At 38.3% G+C, this 20,096-nt stretch overlaps 1 protein-coding gene across 3 annotated transcripts in view; it reads left to right on the top strand.

Moving 5' to 3' along the window:
* The first annotated feature begins 2,749 nt into the window (after positions 1-2,749).
* The window catches only part of MED23 (mediator complex subunit 23), a 42,934-nt gene continuing 25,587 nt past the window's right edge, over positions 2,750-20,096 (top strand). The window contains exons 1-12 of one of the 3 annotated variants that reach the window (XM_043888131.1): positions 2,750-2,985; positions 3,346-3,377; positions 3,529-3,616; positions 5,921-6,045; positions 7,884-7,995; positions 9,424-9,522; positions 10,305-10,406; positions 10,844-10,913; positions 12,082-12,194; positions 13,551-13,646; positions 14,191-14,208; positions 19,456-19,656. In XM_043888131.1, the coding sequence (XP_043744066.1) occupies positions 2,938-2,985; positions 3,346-3,377; positions 3,529-3,616; positions 5,921-6,045; positions 7,884-7,995; positions 9,424-9,522; positions 10,305-10,406; positions 10,844-10,913; positions 12,082-12,194; positions 13,551-13,646; positions 14,191-14,208; positions 19,456-19,656 (1,104 nt within the window). In that variant the 5' untranslated portion in view covers positions 2,750-2,937. The remainder of the gene's footprint in view (positions 2,986-3,345; positions 3,378-3,528; positions 3,617-5,920; positions 6,046-7,883; positions 7,996-9,423; positions 9,523-10,304; positions 10,407-10,843; positions 10,914-12,081; positions 12,195-13,550; positions 13,647-14,190; positions 14,209-19,455; positions 19,657-20,096) is intronic. The other 2 variants (XM_043888132.1, XM_043888133.1) reach the window with 2 other exon arrangements.

Genomic DNA, 20,096 nt, shown 5'->3' with positions numbered 1-20,096 from the left:
TCCCCCCCACTTATTAACTGAAAGAATTTAAGACATAAGACCTGTTTGAGGAAGGAGCTCACACCATAAATAGTATAGTGAAATATGAACTAGGGGTGGTAGACAAGGAGGAACTTTCCAAACTGGTTAGATCAAAGTCTTATCTATGTTCTATTGTCTCTAGATGGCCTGGCAAACATTTGCTCACGAAACATTAATTCTTTTCATCCTGCTGTGAATACCTTACTTCCCTTTGGAGCCCAGACCCCACCTTCTTGTTCCAGGCAATAATACTGAAGTGTGTTGCCATTTAATTGCACATCAATTTAAAAAATTGACTCAGGGGAAAACACATTAAGAAGGTCTAGAAATGGATGGCCAACTTTTATTTAATGAACGGAGCATCAGTGAGCATAAGATAAAAATTAATTGCATTTGGCTATGACAGATAATTCTTACAGACCATCTTGGTGATGATGTATGTCACTTCACTCGCGTCTGACTCTTTGCAACCCCATGGACTGTAGCCCACCAGGCTTCTCTGTCCATGGGATTTCCCAGGCAAGAATACTGGAGTGTGCTGCCATTTTCTCCTCTAGGGGATCTTCCCAACTCAGGGATGGAACCCGCATCTCTTGGTCTCCTGCATTGGCAGGCAGTTTCGTTAGTACTTATGCCACCTGAGAAGTCCACTGACCATCTTATCTACTTAACTACACAAGCCCTGGCCAATATCAAGAATAGCTGGCATTTGCTGAGAATACAGTGATGTGGAACACAGAGCAGAAATGTGGAAATCTGCTAGATAGTAAGTGAAAGCTGTCTTAGAAGTGAATCTGATGAAAGATAATCCACAATAAAACAATCTGTTTAGCGTACAACAAAAAAATAGATCCCTAGGGTACCTGGATTTTAATAATTCTGACTCTCTCACCCTTCTAGCTTGGACATTCTGCAAAATATACTCTTCAATACAGTTCATTAAATACCTAGTACGGAAGGAACAGTGGATAAATACTCCATAAATGAAATTCTCTAGTACTTCTGCACAAAAGTGTTATATGAGGCTAAAGAAGAGACCCCTAAATCAGCTTGAAGAATAAGACCAGTTTCCCACGAATATGTCAAACTGATGCTTGAGAGAATAAAGCTCTGGCATGCTCCGACCAGGCCAGTGGACCAATCCTCCTCTTTGCCACCCTCACCAAAGGCTCGAGGTATTCAGTAATTGACAAATATTATTGTTTTTAGATTATGGTAACTGAAAATAGTAGATTTTATTCAATTGTTTTAATTAAAACAATTAAAATCAATTATGATGCATTCATTCATTTTAAAAACCTTCACTGACAGCCTGCCGTGTTCTGGCACTGTGCAAGGCAGTGAGGTTTCCATAGTAGAGAAGACATGGTCCCTGTCGTCAAGAAAAGTGCAGTTTTCAACGCCTGGCTCCAGGCAGCTGGTGGAGCCCCAGAAAGTCAGCAGCTCGCAGACATCAAGTCGACCCAGGTTGCAGGAGGGGCATTTCCCTCGGGCTGTAGCCCCTAAGCCTCAAGTTTATTTTTTTAATTCCCAAGGTACAAAAGCATTAGCGCCAAGCAGGAAGCAATTCCCGCTTCAGCTGGGAAGTGGTGGCCTGCAGCCAACCTCTCCTCCTCCTGCCTTCGGTTCAGTCGCTCAGCCGTGTCCGACTCTTTGCGGCCCCACGGACTGCAACACAGCCGGCCTCCCTGTCCATCACCAACTCACGGAGCTTGTTCAAACTCATGTCCATTGAGCCGGTGATGCCATCCAGCCATCTCATCCTCTGTCGTCCCCTTCTCCTCCTGCCTTCAATCTGTCCCAGCATCAGGGTCTTTTCTAATGAGTCAGCTCTTCCAAATCAGGTGGCCAAAGTATTGGAGCGTCAGCTTCAGCATCACTCCTTTCAATGAATATTCAGGACTGATTTCCTTAGGATTGACTGATTTAATCTACTTGCAGTCCAGAGGACTCTCAGGAGCCTTCTCCAACACCACAGTTCAAAAGCATCAATTCTTCGGTGCTCGACTTTCCTTATGGTCCAACTCTCACATCCATATATGATTACCAGAAAACTACAGGTTTGACTAGATGGATCTTTGTCGGTAAAGCAATGTCTCTGCTTTTAATATGCTGTCTAGGTTAGTCATAGCTTTCCTTCCAAGGAGTAAGCATCTTTTAATTTCATGGCTGCGGCCACCATCTGCAGTCATTTTGGAGCCCAAGAAAATAAAATCTCTCACTGTTTCCATTGTTTTCCCATCTATTTGCCATGAGGTGATGGGACCAGATACCATGATCTTAGTTTTCTGAATGCTGAGTTTTAAGCCAGTTTTTTCACTCTAATCTTTCACTTTCATCAAGAGGCTCTTTAGTTCTTCACTTTCTGCCATGAGGGTGGTGTCATCTAAGGTTATAGATATTTCTCCCGGCAATCTTGATTCCAGCTTGTGCTTCAACCAGCCTGGCATTTCGCATGATTACTCTACATATAAGTTAAATAAGCAGAGTGACAATATACAGGCTTGATGTATTCCTTTCCCAATTTGGAACCAGTCCGTTGTTCCATGTCGGGTTCTGTTGCTTCTTGACCTGCATACAGATTTCTCAGGCGGCGGTGCCTTGGGCTGGAGGTTTCACTTGGGGGCGCTCGCATCTGGCTCGTGGATCGCGCTTCTCCACAGGCGGAACCCTCTGGCTGGGTCTCTTGTTTCTGTGAGTTCCGTAGTCCGCGCACACCCAGCGCTCCAGGCTTCCGTGCGGCTTCCGGCTGATTGCTGGGCCCCGGAGGGGACGGTGCCGGCTCGGCGCCCGAGGAAGAAGTTGAGTCCGGCGACTTGAAATTACCGGCAGGCGTCTCCGGCCTTCTGCCCATCCATTGCCGGAGTTCGGGCCTGACCCGTGCCGCGCTCCTGGCATCCACGGAAGGCGAGGGTGATGGTCCAGATGGAGACGCAACTGCAGAGCATTTTTGAGGAGGTGGTGGTGAGTGGAACTGCCAGGGATCCTGGGCGATGGCTGGGTGAGGGGGTGGCTCGGGGACAGCGGCTCAAGAAATCTGGCCCGCGCAACCTCTCCCCACGTCTTCCTTGTTGTGACATCAAGTATGTGTGCAAGGGCTGAGCGATTCTCAAACTACTGTCAAATTCAGGCTCATTTGAAATCCACAACACCCTTTGTTACAGACCAAGCTGGTGGGTATTGTTTGTTTCTGCTCGTTGCTGACTAAGGTGATTTGCCCTATGTTGCACTGTATTATTTTGATCGGGAAGGCCCCTCTCCCTCCCTTAAAATAATAATTAAAAAAAAAAAATCATGTTGTTTACTATTTTTGTTTTTTAACAGAAAACGGAGATTATAGAAGAGGCTTTCCCTGGGTGAGTGTATACGTGGCAGATCTTTGTGTTTTTACCTAATTATAAGATTTTCTTTAGATCTGTCCTGGAGGTTTATAAGATCTACTATTCTGTTTATGTTGAATTACCTTTTTAAAACTAGTGGCAAATAATTCGATTTTTGTTTTTTTAGCATGTTTATGGACACCCCTGAAGATGAAAAAACAAAACTTATTAGCTGTCTAGGGGCCTTCAGACAGTTTTGGGCTGGTCTTTCTCAGGTGAGCACTGCATTTTTAATACACTCAGCTGATGATTCTTGGCCCTTTATTTTTTTACACTTACTTTGATGTTGCTGTTAAGGTTTTTCTGGAAAAGGAGAAATAAAATTGTCATCATCTTTTATTTGTCTATTCTGGCTTCCGTTTGTTTCAACTTGTTTTCTCCCAGTAGAGAATCTGTATTGAAAAATCAAGTTGACCATAACACAGTGTGAGTTGTTTTTATAAATCTCTCCCAAGTTAGATTGTATAAAACCATTTTCATCCTATTCTGATTTATTTAGTGCACTTTAGAACAACTGTGTTAGGAGTTGTAATGGATAAAAACTTCATTCATTGAATCAGCAAAGGAACTGGTCCAGCATTGATACAAAGATATTATAAGAAAGGTGCTATAGTAAAGATACAAAGATGCCACAGTAAGGATCCAAAGATACTTAAACAAAATTGAGGCAAGTACAGTGAAACTTAATAATAAAGAGCCTTCACTAGAAATTGCAGCCTTGTAAAAGATAAAGTGTTTGAACCTTAAAGAGCTCATGATCCAGTAGTGCATTACCTTCTTATGATGCCTCATAAATAGGAAAATGAGAACTGTTTACCGTTGAGCCGCTAGTGACAAAGACTCACTACTCAGAAATGAATTGCATAGTTGCAGTACATTCATTCTCTTATCTTTCTTCTACTTTTGATTATTTTTTAATATATTGGTATGGTACAAAATGCAGAGGGGTACCAAAAGTTCCACCCAATGGGTAATCTGCCTTCTGCTTCTCTTAGCTTAGTCATTTGTTTCTTTTTCTGTCTGATCCGCGTTTCCAGTTTGTTTCTTTCTAGAATGTTTAATGCATAGAATCATTGTTATAGAATGTCTGTATGCCATGTACAGTATTCATTAGCACCTTGCTTTTTCCCTGTTAAATTCTCAAATTGATGTAATTTTATATCAATCCATTTCAAGTTACTTCTGCCCTCTTTCTTATAGCCGCATTATATCTTGTTAAATGGCTGCACCGTCCTTTGTTTAACCAGTCCCCCGCCATCTGCTATGTTGCTTCTTACCTTTTTCTCTTTAAATGATACTATAATGAATAGTTTTAGGCAGGGGACACAGAATATATTATTGCTGGGTCAGAGGATATTTCTATTGTAGTTTTTATAAAAATAATCTAATAGCTTCCATAAGGGTTTTACCAGTTTATCCTCCCACTAGCAATATATGAGTGGGGTATATATTGCTATTCCGTCAAGCCTCACAGTAGCATATTAATGAGCTTTTTGATCTTTATCAGTCTAAAGCATGAGAAATTTTATCTCAGTGTAGTTTTATGTTGCATTTCTGTGAGTGATATTGAACATCTTACATCTTTCTAACATAATGTTTTAATAATTGATTAAACAATTTATGAGTTAAGATAAAACTCTTTGTCTTCAAGAATTTTGGATTCTAACGGAGGATCCAGGAAGAAAATAAGTATTTCTAAACCAGCACTGTTTTGTTTTGTTTTGTTTTTCATTTATTTTTATTAGTTGAAGGCTAATTACTTTACAGTATTGTAGTGGTTTTTGTCATACATTGACATGAGTCAGCCATGGATTTACATGTATTCCCCATCCCGATCCCCGCTCCCACCTCTGTCTCCACCCGATCCCTCTGGGTCTTCCCAGTGCACCAGGCCCGAGCACTTGTCTCATGCATCCAACCTGGGCTGGTGATCTGTTTATTCAGCGATAGAAATGTGAGTGAGGGACAGTGGTAGCACAGCAGGACATCTTGAGGATGTTCTGGAATGTAATCTTTGATTTGGGCACCACATTTTGGTATCAGATTTGAAGTTTTGGAAGTCTAGAAGTTGGATATGTCATTAGTTCATGACTGATTTGGCTCTTAGGGGTTAGAGTCACTAAACTCTCCTGAGGCTGCTGTAGTTCATAGTGGGTTTCTCCCCCAGTGACGGGTATTTATGTCTGCCATTAAGGGCACTGCCCTCAGCGCCTTCCTCAGCCTTGGCTAGACTTCTTTGTTGGTCATGAATATGTTCATAAAATCATACTGTTTTTGGAGGTCCCATGTAGTAAAAATTGTGCAAGTTTTAATCTATATAATTGTGTGATTTTAAGCTTAATATAACTCAACTACTACATCTGAATATTTTCAGTCATTTTTAAATTGTTTTCATCCATTAATTTATAATGAAGTATCTCACTCATAGTCTTCATATATACTCCCAGATACTATTAGCTCTTTGTTATTTATAAAATATAAGTCTAGACCTAAAATGTGATCATTTTCTGATTTTCTAGGAATCTCATGAACAGTGCATCCAGTGGATTGTTAAATTCATTCATGGCCAGCATAGTCCGAAAAGAATTTCTTTTCTTTACGACTGCTTAGCAATGGCAGTTGAGACTGGTCTCCTTCCACCCAGGTATGGTTAATGATGAGTATGAGCAGTCGAAGAGTTTTCTTGTTTTTATTAATGTTTAGAAATTGGTTGAGGTGATTGTTGTAAAAGGATACGAGAATAAAGAAGGCAGTTACAGTCAGCAAAAAGTGCCTCGTAGTATCTCAGTTTTAATTTCGAGGATGCAATATTCTTGAAATTGTATACTTCAGGTGCTTAAAACCAGGCCGGCTTTGCCTTTTAGCCCAGGGATTAAAGTCACTCACTTTGACAAGCTTTTCCAGGTAGTGTTTGTTGTATTTGTTACAGTCACTGATCTGTTTGTTGAATTTTTTAGATTCCACATATAAGTTATGTCATACAATATTTGTCTTTCTCTGTCTGACTTATTTCACTTAGCATAATGCTCTTCTGGTCTGTCCATGTTATTGCAAATGGAAAAACTTCATTCTTTTTTTGTGGATGAGTAGTAGTTCACTGTGTGTGTGTGTGTGTGTCTGTGTGTGAGTGTGTGAGTGAGTGAGAGAGACATCTTTAACCATTCATCTGTTGAGGGACACTTAAGTTGCCTTCTTATCTTGGCAATAATAAATAGTGCTGCTATGACCATTGGGATGTGTGTATCTTTTCAGATTACTGGTTTTGTATTTTTTGGTCATGTACCCAGGAGTGAAATTCCTGGGTCAGTTCCAGTTACCTTTTGCTGCATGTGAATTGCCTCAGTACTTCATGGCTTAAAACAGTAATAATCCTTTTATTATTAACATTCATGATTACAGTGCTTGCTTGGACAAGGAGTAGGTAGGATTTTCTCAGGTTTTGTGTTTACAATTGGATGGTGGCTCTGACTGGAGTCATGACAAAGATATTCCCATTCGTGTTCCTGACTGTCACCTGAGAGACTTCGGCTGGCACTGTTGGCCGGAACCTACATGTGCCTTCTCTGTGTGACCTTGGCTTCCTCGCAGTGTCGTGGAGTCCAGGAGCAAGCATTCGTAAGAGGGCTCAGCAGAAGCCGTATCACCTTGCCTTGAAAGCCTTTCACTTGCCAGTCTTGGACCTGCCAAACTGAGGGATAGATTTTTTTTTCTACCCTTTTGACACTGATACTTTTCCTGGGAGGAGCATCAATATCACATTTTAGAAGAGCACTGGGAGGAGCATCAATATCACATTTTAGAAGAGCACATGGGGTCAAAAGTCTTATTGCAGCCATCTTGGAAAAACAGTTTGCCACTAATTGGTTAATGGTACATTTAACCAATAGCTTTTGGTACATTTCTTTCTAGCAAAAATATAACATAATTAATATTACTTAGTTCTACTTTGGAGAAAGCAATGGCACCCCACTCCAGTACTCTTGCCTGGAAAATCCCATGGACGGAGGAGCCTGCTGGGCTGCAGTCCATGGGGTAGCTAAGAGTGGGACACGACTGAGCAACTTCCCTTTCACTTTTCACTTTCATGCATTGGAGAAGGAAATGGCAACCCACTCCAGTGTTCCTGCCTGGAGATTCCCAGGGACGGGGGAGCCTGGTGGGCTGCTGTCTATGGGGTCACACAGAGTCGGACACGACTGAAGCGACTTAGCAGCAGCAGTTCTACTTTAGGACTTCCCTGGTGGCTCAAGATGGTAAGGAGTCTGCTTTGGGTTTAGTTCTACTTTGGGTTTAGTCTTTCATATAAGTAAAAAATATAAAATGCTTTATGTAATTTTTTGAGTGTGCTTGAGTAATGTACCTTTATGACAGTTATTAACACTTACTATGACAAATATAATATCCAGAGTTTGTGGACCTTGGCTATTAGAGAACTTACAGAAATTCTGTCTTGTAACTGGAATAGGTATTCATTTTTTCTAGGATGGTTTGTGAATCCCTGATAAACTCTGACACACTTGAATGGGAAAGAACGCAGCTCTGGGCCTTAACATTTAAACTGGTTCGGAAAATAATCGGAGGAGTGGATTACAAGGTACTTTTTTTTTCCGATTATAAAAAATAATCGCTGTCAGATATGATTAATTTTTCCATGTATATTATTTTAATTTCACATAGGAGAAATGAAGTGGAAGCCTTTGTAAAGTCTGTCTCTTTTTTGTTGTATTTCCTGAAGGAGTTTAAAATCGCCCAGTGTTTCCCACAGGTCTCCGCTCCTCTCCCGACGTTCTTAGAAGTGCGGGCGGCTGCTGAACTTCTGTGACAAGTAGCGAGTCACCAGGCAGACTCGGCTCTCTCACGCCACAGATCTTATGATGTTGGGGCCCCTTTCCAATGGAAGAGCATAGAGCAGGGAGGTGTGGAATTGAGAAGGGATGTAGGCATCAGCGGACAAAGGGAGCCAATCCCGCTTCACCTTGGCCACCTCGGACACTGTCATTCCTTCACTGGTACCTTCAGCACTCTGCTCCTGACCAAAGCAACAACAGACGCTCTAGTTATGTCTCATAACACAGCTCAGGAGCTCCACCGCTGCAGAAGCTTCTGCTTCATGCAAGCCACTTTCGTTATTGTCTCTTGAAAGACTTGGCGGATACCTGACCCTGTGCGTTATATCTGTATTTTCACTGATCTCAAATGATTTAACTGATAATTATTGGCCAGAGTCATGATTTCATACAAAATTAGTTCTAAGAAGCCTTTTCTAATTGTTTTCTATTTACGTGTGCTTCTCTTTTCTTAGCAGGTTAATATGTAGTTTTTACCTCCTTATTTGTATGGTGCTTCATAATTGTTTCTTTCATGTATATGTTCTGTCTGTCTTTTACGAGACTGATGACATAGTTTATACTATGGAATGAAATGTCTTCTCTGTGTATTAGATTCTGCTCTGAAATAATGCAACTGGTCATAGAGCTGAATAGATGACCAGTTAGCAGAATAGCCTTATTGGCTAAGTTTGAGGGGTTAAAGTATGGGATGAATGATGGGAAAGAGAGAATGAAGTTAGAATATATACCAAAAGGAAGGTGCAGAAAAGGTTGTCTGCCAAAAAGTTGAATATTTGTTGTCCATGTTTTTCAGTGTTTTCAAGTTCTTCCAAATATATTTTTGTCTGTTAAGCTCAAATTAAACTTTTTGGTCCCTCATAATAATAGAAACTTTTGTAATGGTACGAAAGTAAGGAAAGCTGAACGGAATGTGAAAAGTTTAATTTTAATCTATGAATGATTTCCTTTGTTCATTCATATGGCAAGCCATTCTTTAAAACTCTGCTTTGGAACATGATGCTTCTCTTGGGTTAATGTTAGGGGTTTGAATGTTAGCTTTGGTTCAGAAAAATTAAAAATGTGACTTTGAGGGTTACATATTTTTCCAAGTATATAATCTTGAAAGCTTTAGGCATTTTAACCAGCACCCGGGACTTTTAAAAAATTTAATCTATGACTTTTTGTTCTACCAGGGTGTTCGCGATCTCTTAAAAGTGATTTTGGAGAAAATCTTGACGATTCCCAATACAGTGAGCTCAGCTGTTGTACAGCAGCTTTTGGCAGCAAGAGAGGTAATTTAAACTTGTCTGCAATTCACTGATCATCTCCTAAAGATGTCTAGTTTTATGGTTCCGTGCTTTTAAAATTTACGGTAGTTTGTAAAATGTTCCATTTCTTTAGTTCTACAAAAATCATATTTTCAAGGTACTATTTCACTTCCACTGTATTTCAGAAGGAAATTTTCCATTTTAATTCATAGTTTTTAATTATGAAAACAACAATATTGATGGTATTGTATCTTCAACCGTTATGAGATGTCAGCCTATGAGCCACTTTAAAGGTCTTTGTGCTTTGTATCTAGTGTTACAAGAACTGTTATTTTAGTCTGTTGCCTTCCTGTTGGTTTTAGTCACTCAGTCGTTTCCAACTCTTTTTGACCCCATGGACTATAGCCCGCCAGGCTCACCTGTCCATGGGATTCTCCAGGCAAGAATACTGGAGTGGGTTGCCATTCCCTTCTCCAGGGGATCTTCCTGACCCGGGGATCGAACTTTGGTCTCCTGCATTTCAGGCAGATTCTTTACCACCTGATCCAACAGGGAAGCCTACCAATATTTAATGCAGGTTCAATGTTACTTACTATCAGGAATCTAGTCTGTTATTTACTATCAGCAATCATTGTATTAATCTTCATTTTTAGATATTCACACTTAAATGAATTTTTATGCTATATTTAAGCCAACTGAATCCATGAAATAATATCTCTACTTTTTAAATATTGTTGTTGTTGGATTTAAATGGCACATCTGTGGGACTATTCAGAATAATAACATAGCCCTTTTATTTTTCCTAGGTTATAGCATATATCTTGGAAAGAAATGCTTGTTTACTACCAGCATATTTTGCAGTCACAGAGATCAGGAAACTATATCCTGAGGGAAAACTTCCACATTGGGTAAATTTGATGGTTTTTTTTTTTTAAATTTTAATAGAAATTTATATTAAAAATTATTATATTAATCTGATTTTTTGTGTGCTCATTTTTTAATGGTCACTTTATCCTTAGATAATATGTGGGTTTTTTTTTATGATGCATTTCTTTCATTTCTCTGCTGTTCTGTTGAGATAGTTTATATATATCATGTCGTAAAATATACGCAGCTTCATCAAATAGCTAAGGAGATGGTGGTATGACCTGGCTTAATTCAGGGATAAATAAACTGGTAAGTAATTGTTTAGGAGGAAGTGAAAGGGAACTAACCTTTGAGTAGTTTTATGTGCCAGGAATTGTACTAAATCTTTACATATTATCTTGTTTTATGTAAATGATTCTTATATTCAGAGCAATCTTGATTTTATTTCTCCACTTGTTTTCATTTTATTTTGTTTTAGTTACTTGGAAACCTGGTATCAGACTTTGTGGATACCTTCAGGCCAACAGCAAGGATAAACTCCATTTGTGGTAGGATTATAATTTAAAATATTCTAAATAGTACCTGATTTTTAGCGAGCTGACTACTGAACCAAGTTGACGGATGAAATCTTACACATGTCTTGGTGACTTGCCATCTTAGTGTAACTCTAGGAGCTTTTATCTCTATAGCGTATACCTCTGCTCCCCAGGCACCTGGAAGTCTCAGCAGATCTGTCTCTCTGGCTCTAGCGCACCACATTGTCTGACTCCCAGCCCATTCCAGTTCACACCTTTGCTCTGTATATAATTTATCTTGTTTTCCACTTGTTTCATGTTTATTAGAGTCTCTGAATTTCCTTTTAAAAATAAGCACATGATTTGCAGTTTTTACAATTCTCATATGTATATTCCTGAATTACTTCTAGAAATCATGGTAGCCTGAGAACAGCCTGTGATTATAGACCCTTATTTAATCTATGACCAAGTTTTTAGCACTTTCTGTGAGTCAGGTGCTATTCTGGGCACTGAAAATACAGAAAAGAAATGAAAAGGACACGAGACCGATAATTCTTAGGCTTTTAGCTTTCTTAACTGAGTGGATATTGACATCATTTGATGAATTATGGAAAGTGGTGCAGATTTGAGAAGAGTGAGGATGAATTTAGTTTATATTATATTGAACTTAAGGTGCCTGTAGGACATCCCAGTGACAACATTTATCAGGCATTTGGATACATGGACTGATTAATGGTCAAGTACTACATCTAAGGCCTCTAGGAACATCCTGTTTAAAGTTACTTAGTTTGACCCAAGATTAAAGGTCTGTAAACTTTTTCTATAAATGGTGATACAACAGATATTTTGGCATTGTGGGCTATGCATTCTTAGAGCTACTCTGCCCTTAGAGTGCAGAAGGAATAGAATTCCAGTGAAACTTAACGGGAGCAGGTGGATTTGGTTCATGGATTGTGGCTTGCTGAACTCTGTCCCTGGACAAATGCAACATTTGTGAGTTTGGAAGTCTTGTGCAAATTGGTCTTTAACCACCTGGACTAAAAATATTCAAAGAAAATTCCCAGGCTTCTAGCTAATTAAAACATATTTTTAACCAGTGCCTGGTTCAGCATAATATTCATTAACTATTTGTAGAGTGAATGAAGGACTAGGCATTGCTATGTTCACATTTACTTACAAGCCTGTTTTGTAACACCTACAGGCCGTTGCAGCCTTCTACCAGTTGTAAATAACTCGGGTGCCATTTGTAATTCATGGAAATTGGACCCTGCAACTCTCCGTTTTCCTTTGAAAGGCCTTTTGCCATATGATAAGGTATGTTGCTCAATATGAGGAAGCTTTTGATCCTTCAGAGTCTTCATCCAAGATTATATATTGTGTAATGCTAAATTGTCTCTTCATAGACTGAAAAAGTAAATATTCAATGAAAGATAGTTTATAACCATAAACCATGGTTTATGTCATGATTTCAGGATCCAAGTTTAGCCTGTGGTTTGTGATATTGCATGTGTTTACATTCCAGCAGTCCACTTTTGGCAAAGTACTTGGTGTTAGAAAACTGAATTTTTAAATTGATTCCTTGTTTTCACTTTTCCTTTACAAAGCAAGGACCAAAAGTGAATTTGCAGTGTCCCTAAAACTTGAAGAGTGAGCCTCCTTATTTGTTGCATTTTTGTCAAAAGGGGAGAGGTGGGGAAGGACAAAAGTAGAGTAGAAATTTCTCAAGGAGAAAAATCCACATATATCCATAATATGAAATATGAGGTATAGACATAGCGCTTTGATGAAACACATATGGCAGATTTATCTTACTATCTTGGGGTTTGGCGTGATGACAGAGCAGGTTATAGGGAGGGCCAAATAGTTTTCATGTAAATATTTCATGTCAAAAATGATGTAGAGAGTGATTGGGAAACTTATCCCAAAGTGAAGGAGGATAAAATAGTACAACTAAGGTGACAATCCACAGCTCTTGGGATATTAGTCAGCAAAACTTTGAAAGATGAAAAAGTGATAAACTACAGGGAATTTACAATCATAGCAGTAATAAAAACAGGTAAACTTATTGTGTACTTCCTATATGCCAGGCACAGTTTTAAGAACTTTCCTTCGTAACAGCTTTTATTCTTAACTATCATCTTAATATTTCCACTATCCAGGTGATGAAACTGAGACACAGAATGGGGTGTTAGCTTTAGCAGACAGTATGGTCAGGATTTGAGCTCAGATAATCTGATTCGGAATCTACGCTATAAAGCCCTGTGCTGCCGATGCACTTGTCCTCCCGAATCTGGAAATGATGTTTATGTTTACACTTGCAGAATAATGGTTAGAAACTGCCCCCTTTCCTCTTTGATTAGATTTCTGGGCAGAAAATCCTTTCCTTACAGTGATGCTTAAGACTTTCACATGACTGTGGCCGAAGCCATTCTAAGGTTTTCTCTATGACCATGAACAAGTCCCTTCAACTCGGTTACGTCATTTATGAAATGAAGGGTGGGAGCAGATTAATTGTAAACACTAAAATCCTTTGATTTTTTCCCACTAGATACTGCCTACTGTGTGAAGGTAACAAGAGCCTTTAGAGGATTTTTTTATCCCAATTTCAAATTTTTTGAATGAACATTAACTCTAATCTTGAAGCAATGATTTTCTTTATTTTCTTTAAAGGATCTGTTTGAACCCCAGACTGCTTTGTTGAGATATGTTTTGGAGCAGCCTTATTCCAGGGATATGGTCTGCAATATGCTAGGTTTAAATAAGCAGGTACTGTACTGTGCTGGAAACCTAGTGAACTCTGCATAGAATCTGCACTATTCTTTTCTCTTTTCTTTGCTATAGCTAACTGAGCAAAACAGTTAAGAACTATTTGATGATTTTTTTTTAGTATATGGTTTATTAAGTAATGTATTATTTCTATCATTTATATATTGCTTTAAGAATGTTTAAATTAAAAAGGAGATATTTTAAAAGTTGGTTTATTTTGCATTGCTTTTTTTTCTATAAGGCCAGTTTCAAGTATACCTTTTGCCAGAGAAACCTACACATGACTTAACCATAATTTTTGACTTTTTTTTTTTTGGTTTGGGTGTCTATTTTTATAACCCTTGGTATCTTCAGCGTGGCCTCAATTGCTGGTTTTTTTTTTTTCTTTTTGGTGTATGTTTTTGGTGGTTTAACATGTGGGCGGGTTTGTGCTGACTCTGGGTTCCTTGAGGCTGGCCTCATAGTCACTGTTTTGTCTTTTCTTTTTTTCTTCCTTTATTTTTGTTCTGTCCTGTCTTGTCCTGCCCATCCTCCAATGCTCTAGACCTTGAACATTGCTCAGGTATGTTCACAACCTTACTGTTGTATTGTGACTAACGATACGCTGGCCGCTTTGTAGCCACTGATTCCATTTAGAGAATACATGTATGGTCGGGGCTTGAAATTGGCAGGACCATGCTGAGACCAAGGCCACTAAAATGAATTTCTTCTTGGGATTATGAGAGTTGTTTTTGGTGGATTGTTTTTGGTTTTGGTTTTTGGTGTTTGTTTGTTTTTTGTTTTTTTTTTTTAATATTCTTTTTTCTTTTTTTTTTTTTAAATCAAGAGACAACACCTGGCACTTGATAAAGCCTGTCACTTTTTGATGAGTTGTTTTTCCTTCCCACTCCATTTTACTGTTTTTCCTACCTTAGGGCTAAAGCTAGCCTGGTGGAATTTTCAGAGATGGAAAGATTTGTGGTGGCCTTTATCTTTCCAGATAATTAAAACATAAACAAACAACAACATCAATAAAAATACCTGCCTTGCTTTGCCTAAAAACAAAAACAAATTAAAAACAAAACAAAAAAAGAGAAAAAAACAGTTTAACAGAGATACGTTACTTTTACAAGTTGGAGTGGTAAGCTTTACATGGGGAAGTTTTTTTGGAAACGTGGAGGTTGACTGAGAAATGTCACACTCTTAGGTGACCCCACACCTGCTTGACAAACACGCTTCTTTGTCAGTCTTTGCCGGAAGTGACCCCCTCCTGGCGTGAGCGCCTCAGTGGAAGGCCACGTGTGGTAGGAGGAGCACGAAATGGCCAGACTCTATAAAACGGACTCTTGTACATTCCCAAGTCTGTTCCAGGACTTTTCACCTTTGAGATTTTAAGCAAAATAGTGGTTCTAATTATTTTTGTTAAAAATTTTTGAGCCCAGCATATTAAAATAGACCAGCTTTTTGATTTTAATAAGACGTTCTTGTCCAAGTTATATAAAATAGCGTTGCTGTTTGCAATACTATAGTGAAGGTTGTGCCAGTGCTTCCATTTATAAAGCCCTATTTTTAAGGACATATAGCTTGGCCATAAAACTTGCTCAGTGTTGAAACTTTGCATGCCAAACCTCACCCTAGTAGCAGTATCTCTTTTATTATTTTAAGTTTTTTCTTCTGAAAAATTTACCAAGTCTCCTTGTTTGGACAAGCCTTTGTTCATGTGAAACTGAAACTGCTTCACACCACAGTATCTGACAGTTACCTCACATAACCTGTCAATGTAACATCTTAAACACCAAGTCATTAACTCTGATGAGCTTTCACTTGAGTTAGAGGTAAGTATTCAGTTAACCTTGAAAGAATGCTTTCATGCTATGTCTTAAACCTAATTTTTGCAATGAACTTTAAGGCATACTTGACTCAGTTTTTTTTTGCAGTTTGGTGAATAAACGTACCCATGGTCATTTGAATCCCACCCCCCAGATATCCTTAGCCATCCTTAACTTTTTGCTTTTGGAGGGCAGCTCTTCTCAAATGAGAAATTGATGAAATTTAGAGAAGGATATTTCTGATCTGATCCTTTTAATAACAAGTTTCAACCTAAAAAAAGTTTATGACTAAGACATAAATCCATAAAAAATAAAGTTTATAATGGAAATGCTGACAGAACATTATTAGTATTGATCCCACTATAGTGTAAACATTGTCAAAAGTTCACAATTCATCAGTAATTGTTTTGGTAGAAAACACTGTAGTGAGTGGATTTGTAAATGTATATGCCGAATTGACATACTATTTTTACCACCTAGAAAGTAAGGTGGAAAATGAGAGCACCCTGTATAAGAAGCATATGATTAAAAATTAACAAGTTATTACATCTTTTATCATTACAGAACTATATCCTGCACTATACTTTCTTATCCTTTCTCTAGCAATGCAATAATTTACTTAAAGCTTTGAAACCTTTTAAGAGCTGTCCATATTGTATTTTCCAGTAGGAATTGGGCTATGGTAATTTATCCTAAAATCGGTTGCATTCAGAAGGTCATTAATAGCCCAGTTCTGCGACCAACAGGGTAGAGTGTTCACAGTGGAAGAATCTTGTTTTGTGTGTTTGCACAACAGTTTGTATTCCTTCTACTGAAAAGGAGCTTTACAAAACAGATCCATCCTCAGGCTCCTACGTGGTGGTGTATGAACTCTGACTATGCTGAGATGGTGAGGTGCTAGACTGATCATTCAGTCTGTCCTTAAAAGGCACCATTGAAAGTGGTGTTTACTGGCAGGGGACTCCAGTTCTGGTTAATAGAGAATATGATAAATGAAATACAAAGGGATTTTTCTTCCCAAGTTGTCCTGAATAAATACTGCTTTAAAATTAATTTCTGTCTCTGAAATAATGGTTTTTAAAGTAACCAATGCCTGCCTAGGTTCATGGGCTTCCCAGGTGGCACTAATGTTAAAGAACCCACGTGCCAGTGCAGGAGATGAAAAACTCAGGTTCGATCCTTGGGCTGGAGGATCCCTGGAGGAGGGCACGGCAACCCACCACAGTATTCTTGACTGGAGAATCCCACGGACAGAGGAGCCGCATGGGCTGCAATCCATAGGGTCTCAAAGTCAGACACAGCTGAAGCAGCTTAGAAAGCACACTCCTAATTATACTATGTTAAAATTGTACCACATAAGCAGTACCAAGACCATTACATGGAAATATCAGGGGCCGCTTAATATAGGATATGGTTACTGAGACTGAAGGCATTATCATTTGCCATTTTAAATAGTGGTGGGAAAAAAATCAGGGGCATGGGTGGGGGTTATTATGCATGTTTCCATTAATGCCTTGTGCCTGATTTTTAGACTGAAAATCTAAAATAAGTTTCCAATACAGTTTGAACCATTATGCAGAAATTAAAATGCTGAATTTAGATTCTTACTGTTAAAAAGAGGCTTTAACTAAACATGCATATATGTATGATGTAAGCTAATTCAACTTATCTACCTACATCTTGAAGACTTAAATTCATGAAAACTTTCAGCCACTTGTGAACAGTCATAGACATAGCATCCACTGGCTACCGGTCTAGTGATTGATAATTAGCCTTTATTCACAAGTCATTAAACTGATTTACAGATTTGTTCCACTTTATAAAATAATTTATGTGGTAGAGAGTCTTAATTTTAATGTACTTATCTTTTAGCAGTTGAAAACTAAAATAAAACTTACTCTAAAGTAGTTAGCAGCACAGCTCATTTTATAATCCATACTTCTCTCTCTCTCTCTTTTTTTGGTATTATTAAAATTGGCAAGTAAAAGAAGAACATGTTAAAGCTATCCCTAAGCTTGGTTTGAGAACTATCCTTGGATTTAACCAAAAACACCTGGGAAATACAGAGTTAATTTTGACAGATGTTCTTCTACCCTCAGACTAAATAGCTGCATTTGGTGCCCGAGATATACCTGACTGATTTAACTGTTAACAGAAAATTTGGGGGTAATTTTGAATCTTAATACATATTGAATGATTGTCAGCTTTGACTGTAAATTTCCCAGTTCTTACTTTGCCAAAATCTTAGTATTTTTGGTTTTCCTCTAAATCATGAACTATTTGACCACAAATCAGTGCACTTCTAAAAATATATAGGTTAAAATTCAGTTCTTTAAAACAAATAGCTGGTACTAACATGGAAAACTCAAAAAAATGACCCAGGTGCTAAAAACCAACTTGGTTTAGTTTGTTCTTTTTTCCTGAGGCAGATTGATGGAAGACTGTCGTGGGTGGAGGAATAGATGACAAATTGGTTAGTTTCCAAACTAGAACCAAATTCCCATCACTAACGAAAAATTCCTACTGGAAATCCTGGCTTTACTTCTTTTCACAAATTTTTCTGACTCTTGTATACTTTGAATGATCTCACTCTAAATTTGTGTTGTCTGACACATTTCTTAGGTTGTTGGTGGTTGGCAGAACTAGTGAATTTCAAGCCCTGTACACAGTAGTTTTGCATGCTGATTTAAGAAATAGTTTGTAGTGTTGTCTGTTGCACTTTGCTCTGCTTCATAATGATAATTACATTTGGAGGAAAAGTACTGTAGTCCCAACTGGTGGTGTTAATATTGCTCTTCGTAAAACTGTAATGTGGTTGAACTGTGATCATGGCATTGTGTTTTTGGAAAAATTATGAAACAACCATTGATGCTTACTGTTTGGGATAGATGTTTGTTTTATTTGCATGCTTTAAGGAGGTGCAGCTATATTGGAGCTTTACAAGTTTGGAGCTGGCAGAAAGCATGCAAAAGAGGGGATGCTATTCATTATGTTTTGTTTTTTTCCAAATTCGTCCCCATTTTGCATTTCCCCCCTAAATTTAAGGAAGTCATATCCCTTTTTCATGGCAAAAGACTAATAATCACATCTAAAGTTTATAGGGAAAGCATCTGTATTAGTATTGTATTCATTAGTAAGGCTTCCAACTGCCTGGCTATTAAGTCATATAACATATTTTATTAAAAATATGAAAATGGCTTAAAATATGGCTTAACATTTCTTTTGATAAAAGCTTTTGAATCGCTTTAAAAAGCATAAACCTTTTTGCCTCTAGAAAGGGAAGTTGCATTTTCATTTTTAGTGTTTAAACTCAATTCTTTTTCTTGTTTTAGATTTTAAAATAGTCTAATTTAAAATTAAAGCTGCATAATGTTTGACTTCAAGAGGGAAGAACATAGCTTTAACTTTGAGGCCTTTTTTTTTTTTAATAAAGGAAGTTTCCATTTCAGTATCAAATAAGTACCACACGTTGAAAAACAGACATTGAATATTTAGATATACCTCTGTATATAAAGCTAGTGTAAACCAGTGGTGATTACTTTTAAGTAAATAGATCACACACTGCTTTGTTCACTCTCTCGTCATAATATGTGATTCCTGGAAATCCAGGGTTTTCATATTTTGAGTTAGATTGCAAAATTAATACTGTTATCACCATTTCATGTATCTTTAAAATGCTCTTTGTTCAAGAAATAAATAACAGAATTTTCTACTGTGTAGTTCCCTCTGTCATACTGAACAATGATGTCTGTAGTAAAAGTCAAAAGCTGATGGGAAGCCTGTTTTAGGTGAGACCTGAAAAACTAATTTTTTATGAAACTCATCCTCTGTGATCATATAACATGGTGCAGCTTTAATGGACTAAACCTAGCCTTAACTTTCTAAGTTCAACGTCATTCCATGCTTCTTGGCCTCTCTGTTACAATGAACGCCCCTTGACTGGTAACTTGGGAGCTGACCGGGAGGCTCTTGGAATACTGTATTCAATCTCTGCCCCACAGCACAAGCAGCGCTGCCCTGTGCTGGAGGACCAGCTGGTGGACCTGGTGGTGTACGCCATGGAGCGGTCCGAGACGGAGGAGAAGTTTGATGACGGGGGGACCAGCCAGCTCCTCTGGCAGCATCTCTCCAGCCAGCTCATTTTCTTTGTGCTTTTCCAGTTTGCAAGTTTCCCACATATGGTCCTTTCTCTTCATCAGAAGGTGAGTGCACGCCCTCTTTCAGAGCCATTTCACCTGCTGATGAGTCTATTTCAGACGAGTGTATCTAGTGAAACAGAAGTTCCGAGCTCTGACTTCTCTTTTGTTCAGTGCTCTTATGATTTCTTCACTTTTCACTTTTTTGTCACTGTAAAAACTGGATTCATTTATTTATTCCACATATTCACAATGCCAGGACCAGGAGATACAAAATGAAAAGGTACTAATATAGTACCCTCAAAGAGCTCCTTACTGGTGAGAAGATGTAGGTATAAACAATTGGATTATAATAATAATAATGGAAACATGTTTCCTTGCAATAGAAATGAAAGAGAAAAATCCCTGTTAAAGACACCCAAGAATGGCTTTATCAAAGGGGGCTTGAAACTATTACTTGAAAGACAAGTAGAAATTTGCCAAGGGGAAAAGATAGGAAAGTGTTA

The sequence above is a fragment of the Cervus elaphus genome, chromosome 26 (genome assembly GCF_910594005.1).
Source record: "Cervus elaphus chromosome 26, mCerEla1.1, whole genome shotgun sequence".
NCBI lineage: Eukaryota > Metazoa > Chordata > Mammalia > Artiodactyla > Cervidae > Cervus > Cervus elaphus.
The sequence above is the reverse complement of the archived record's forward strand: the minus strand, read 5'-3'. Positions and strand labels throughout refer to the sequence as shown.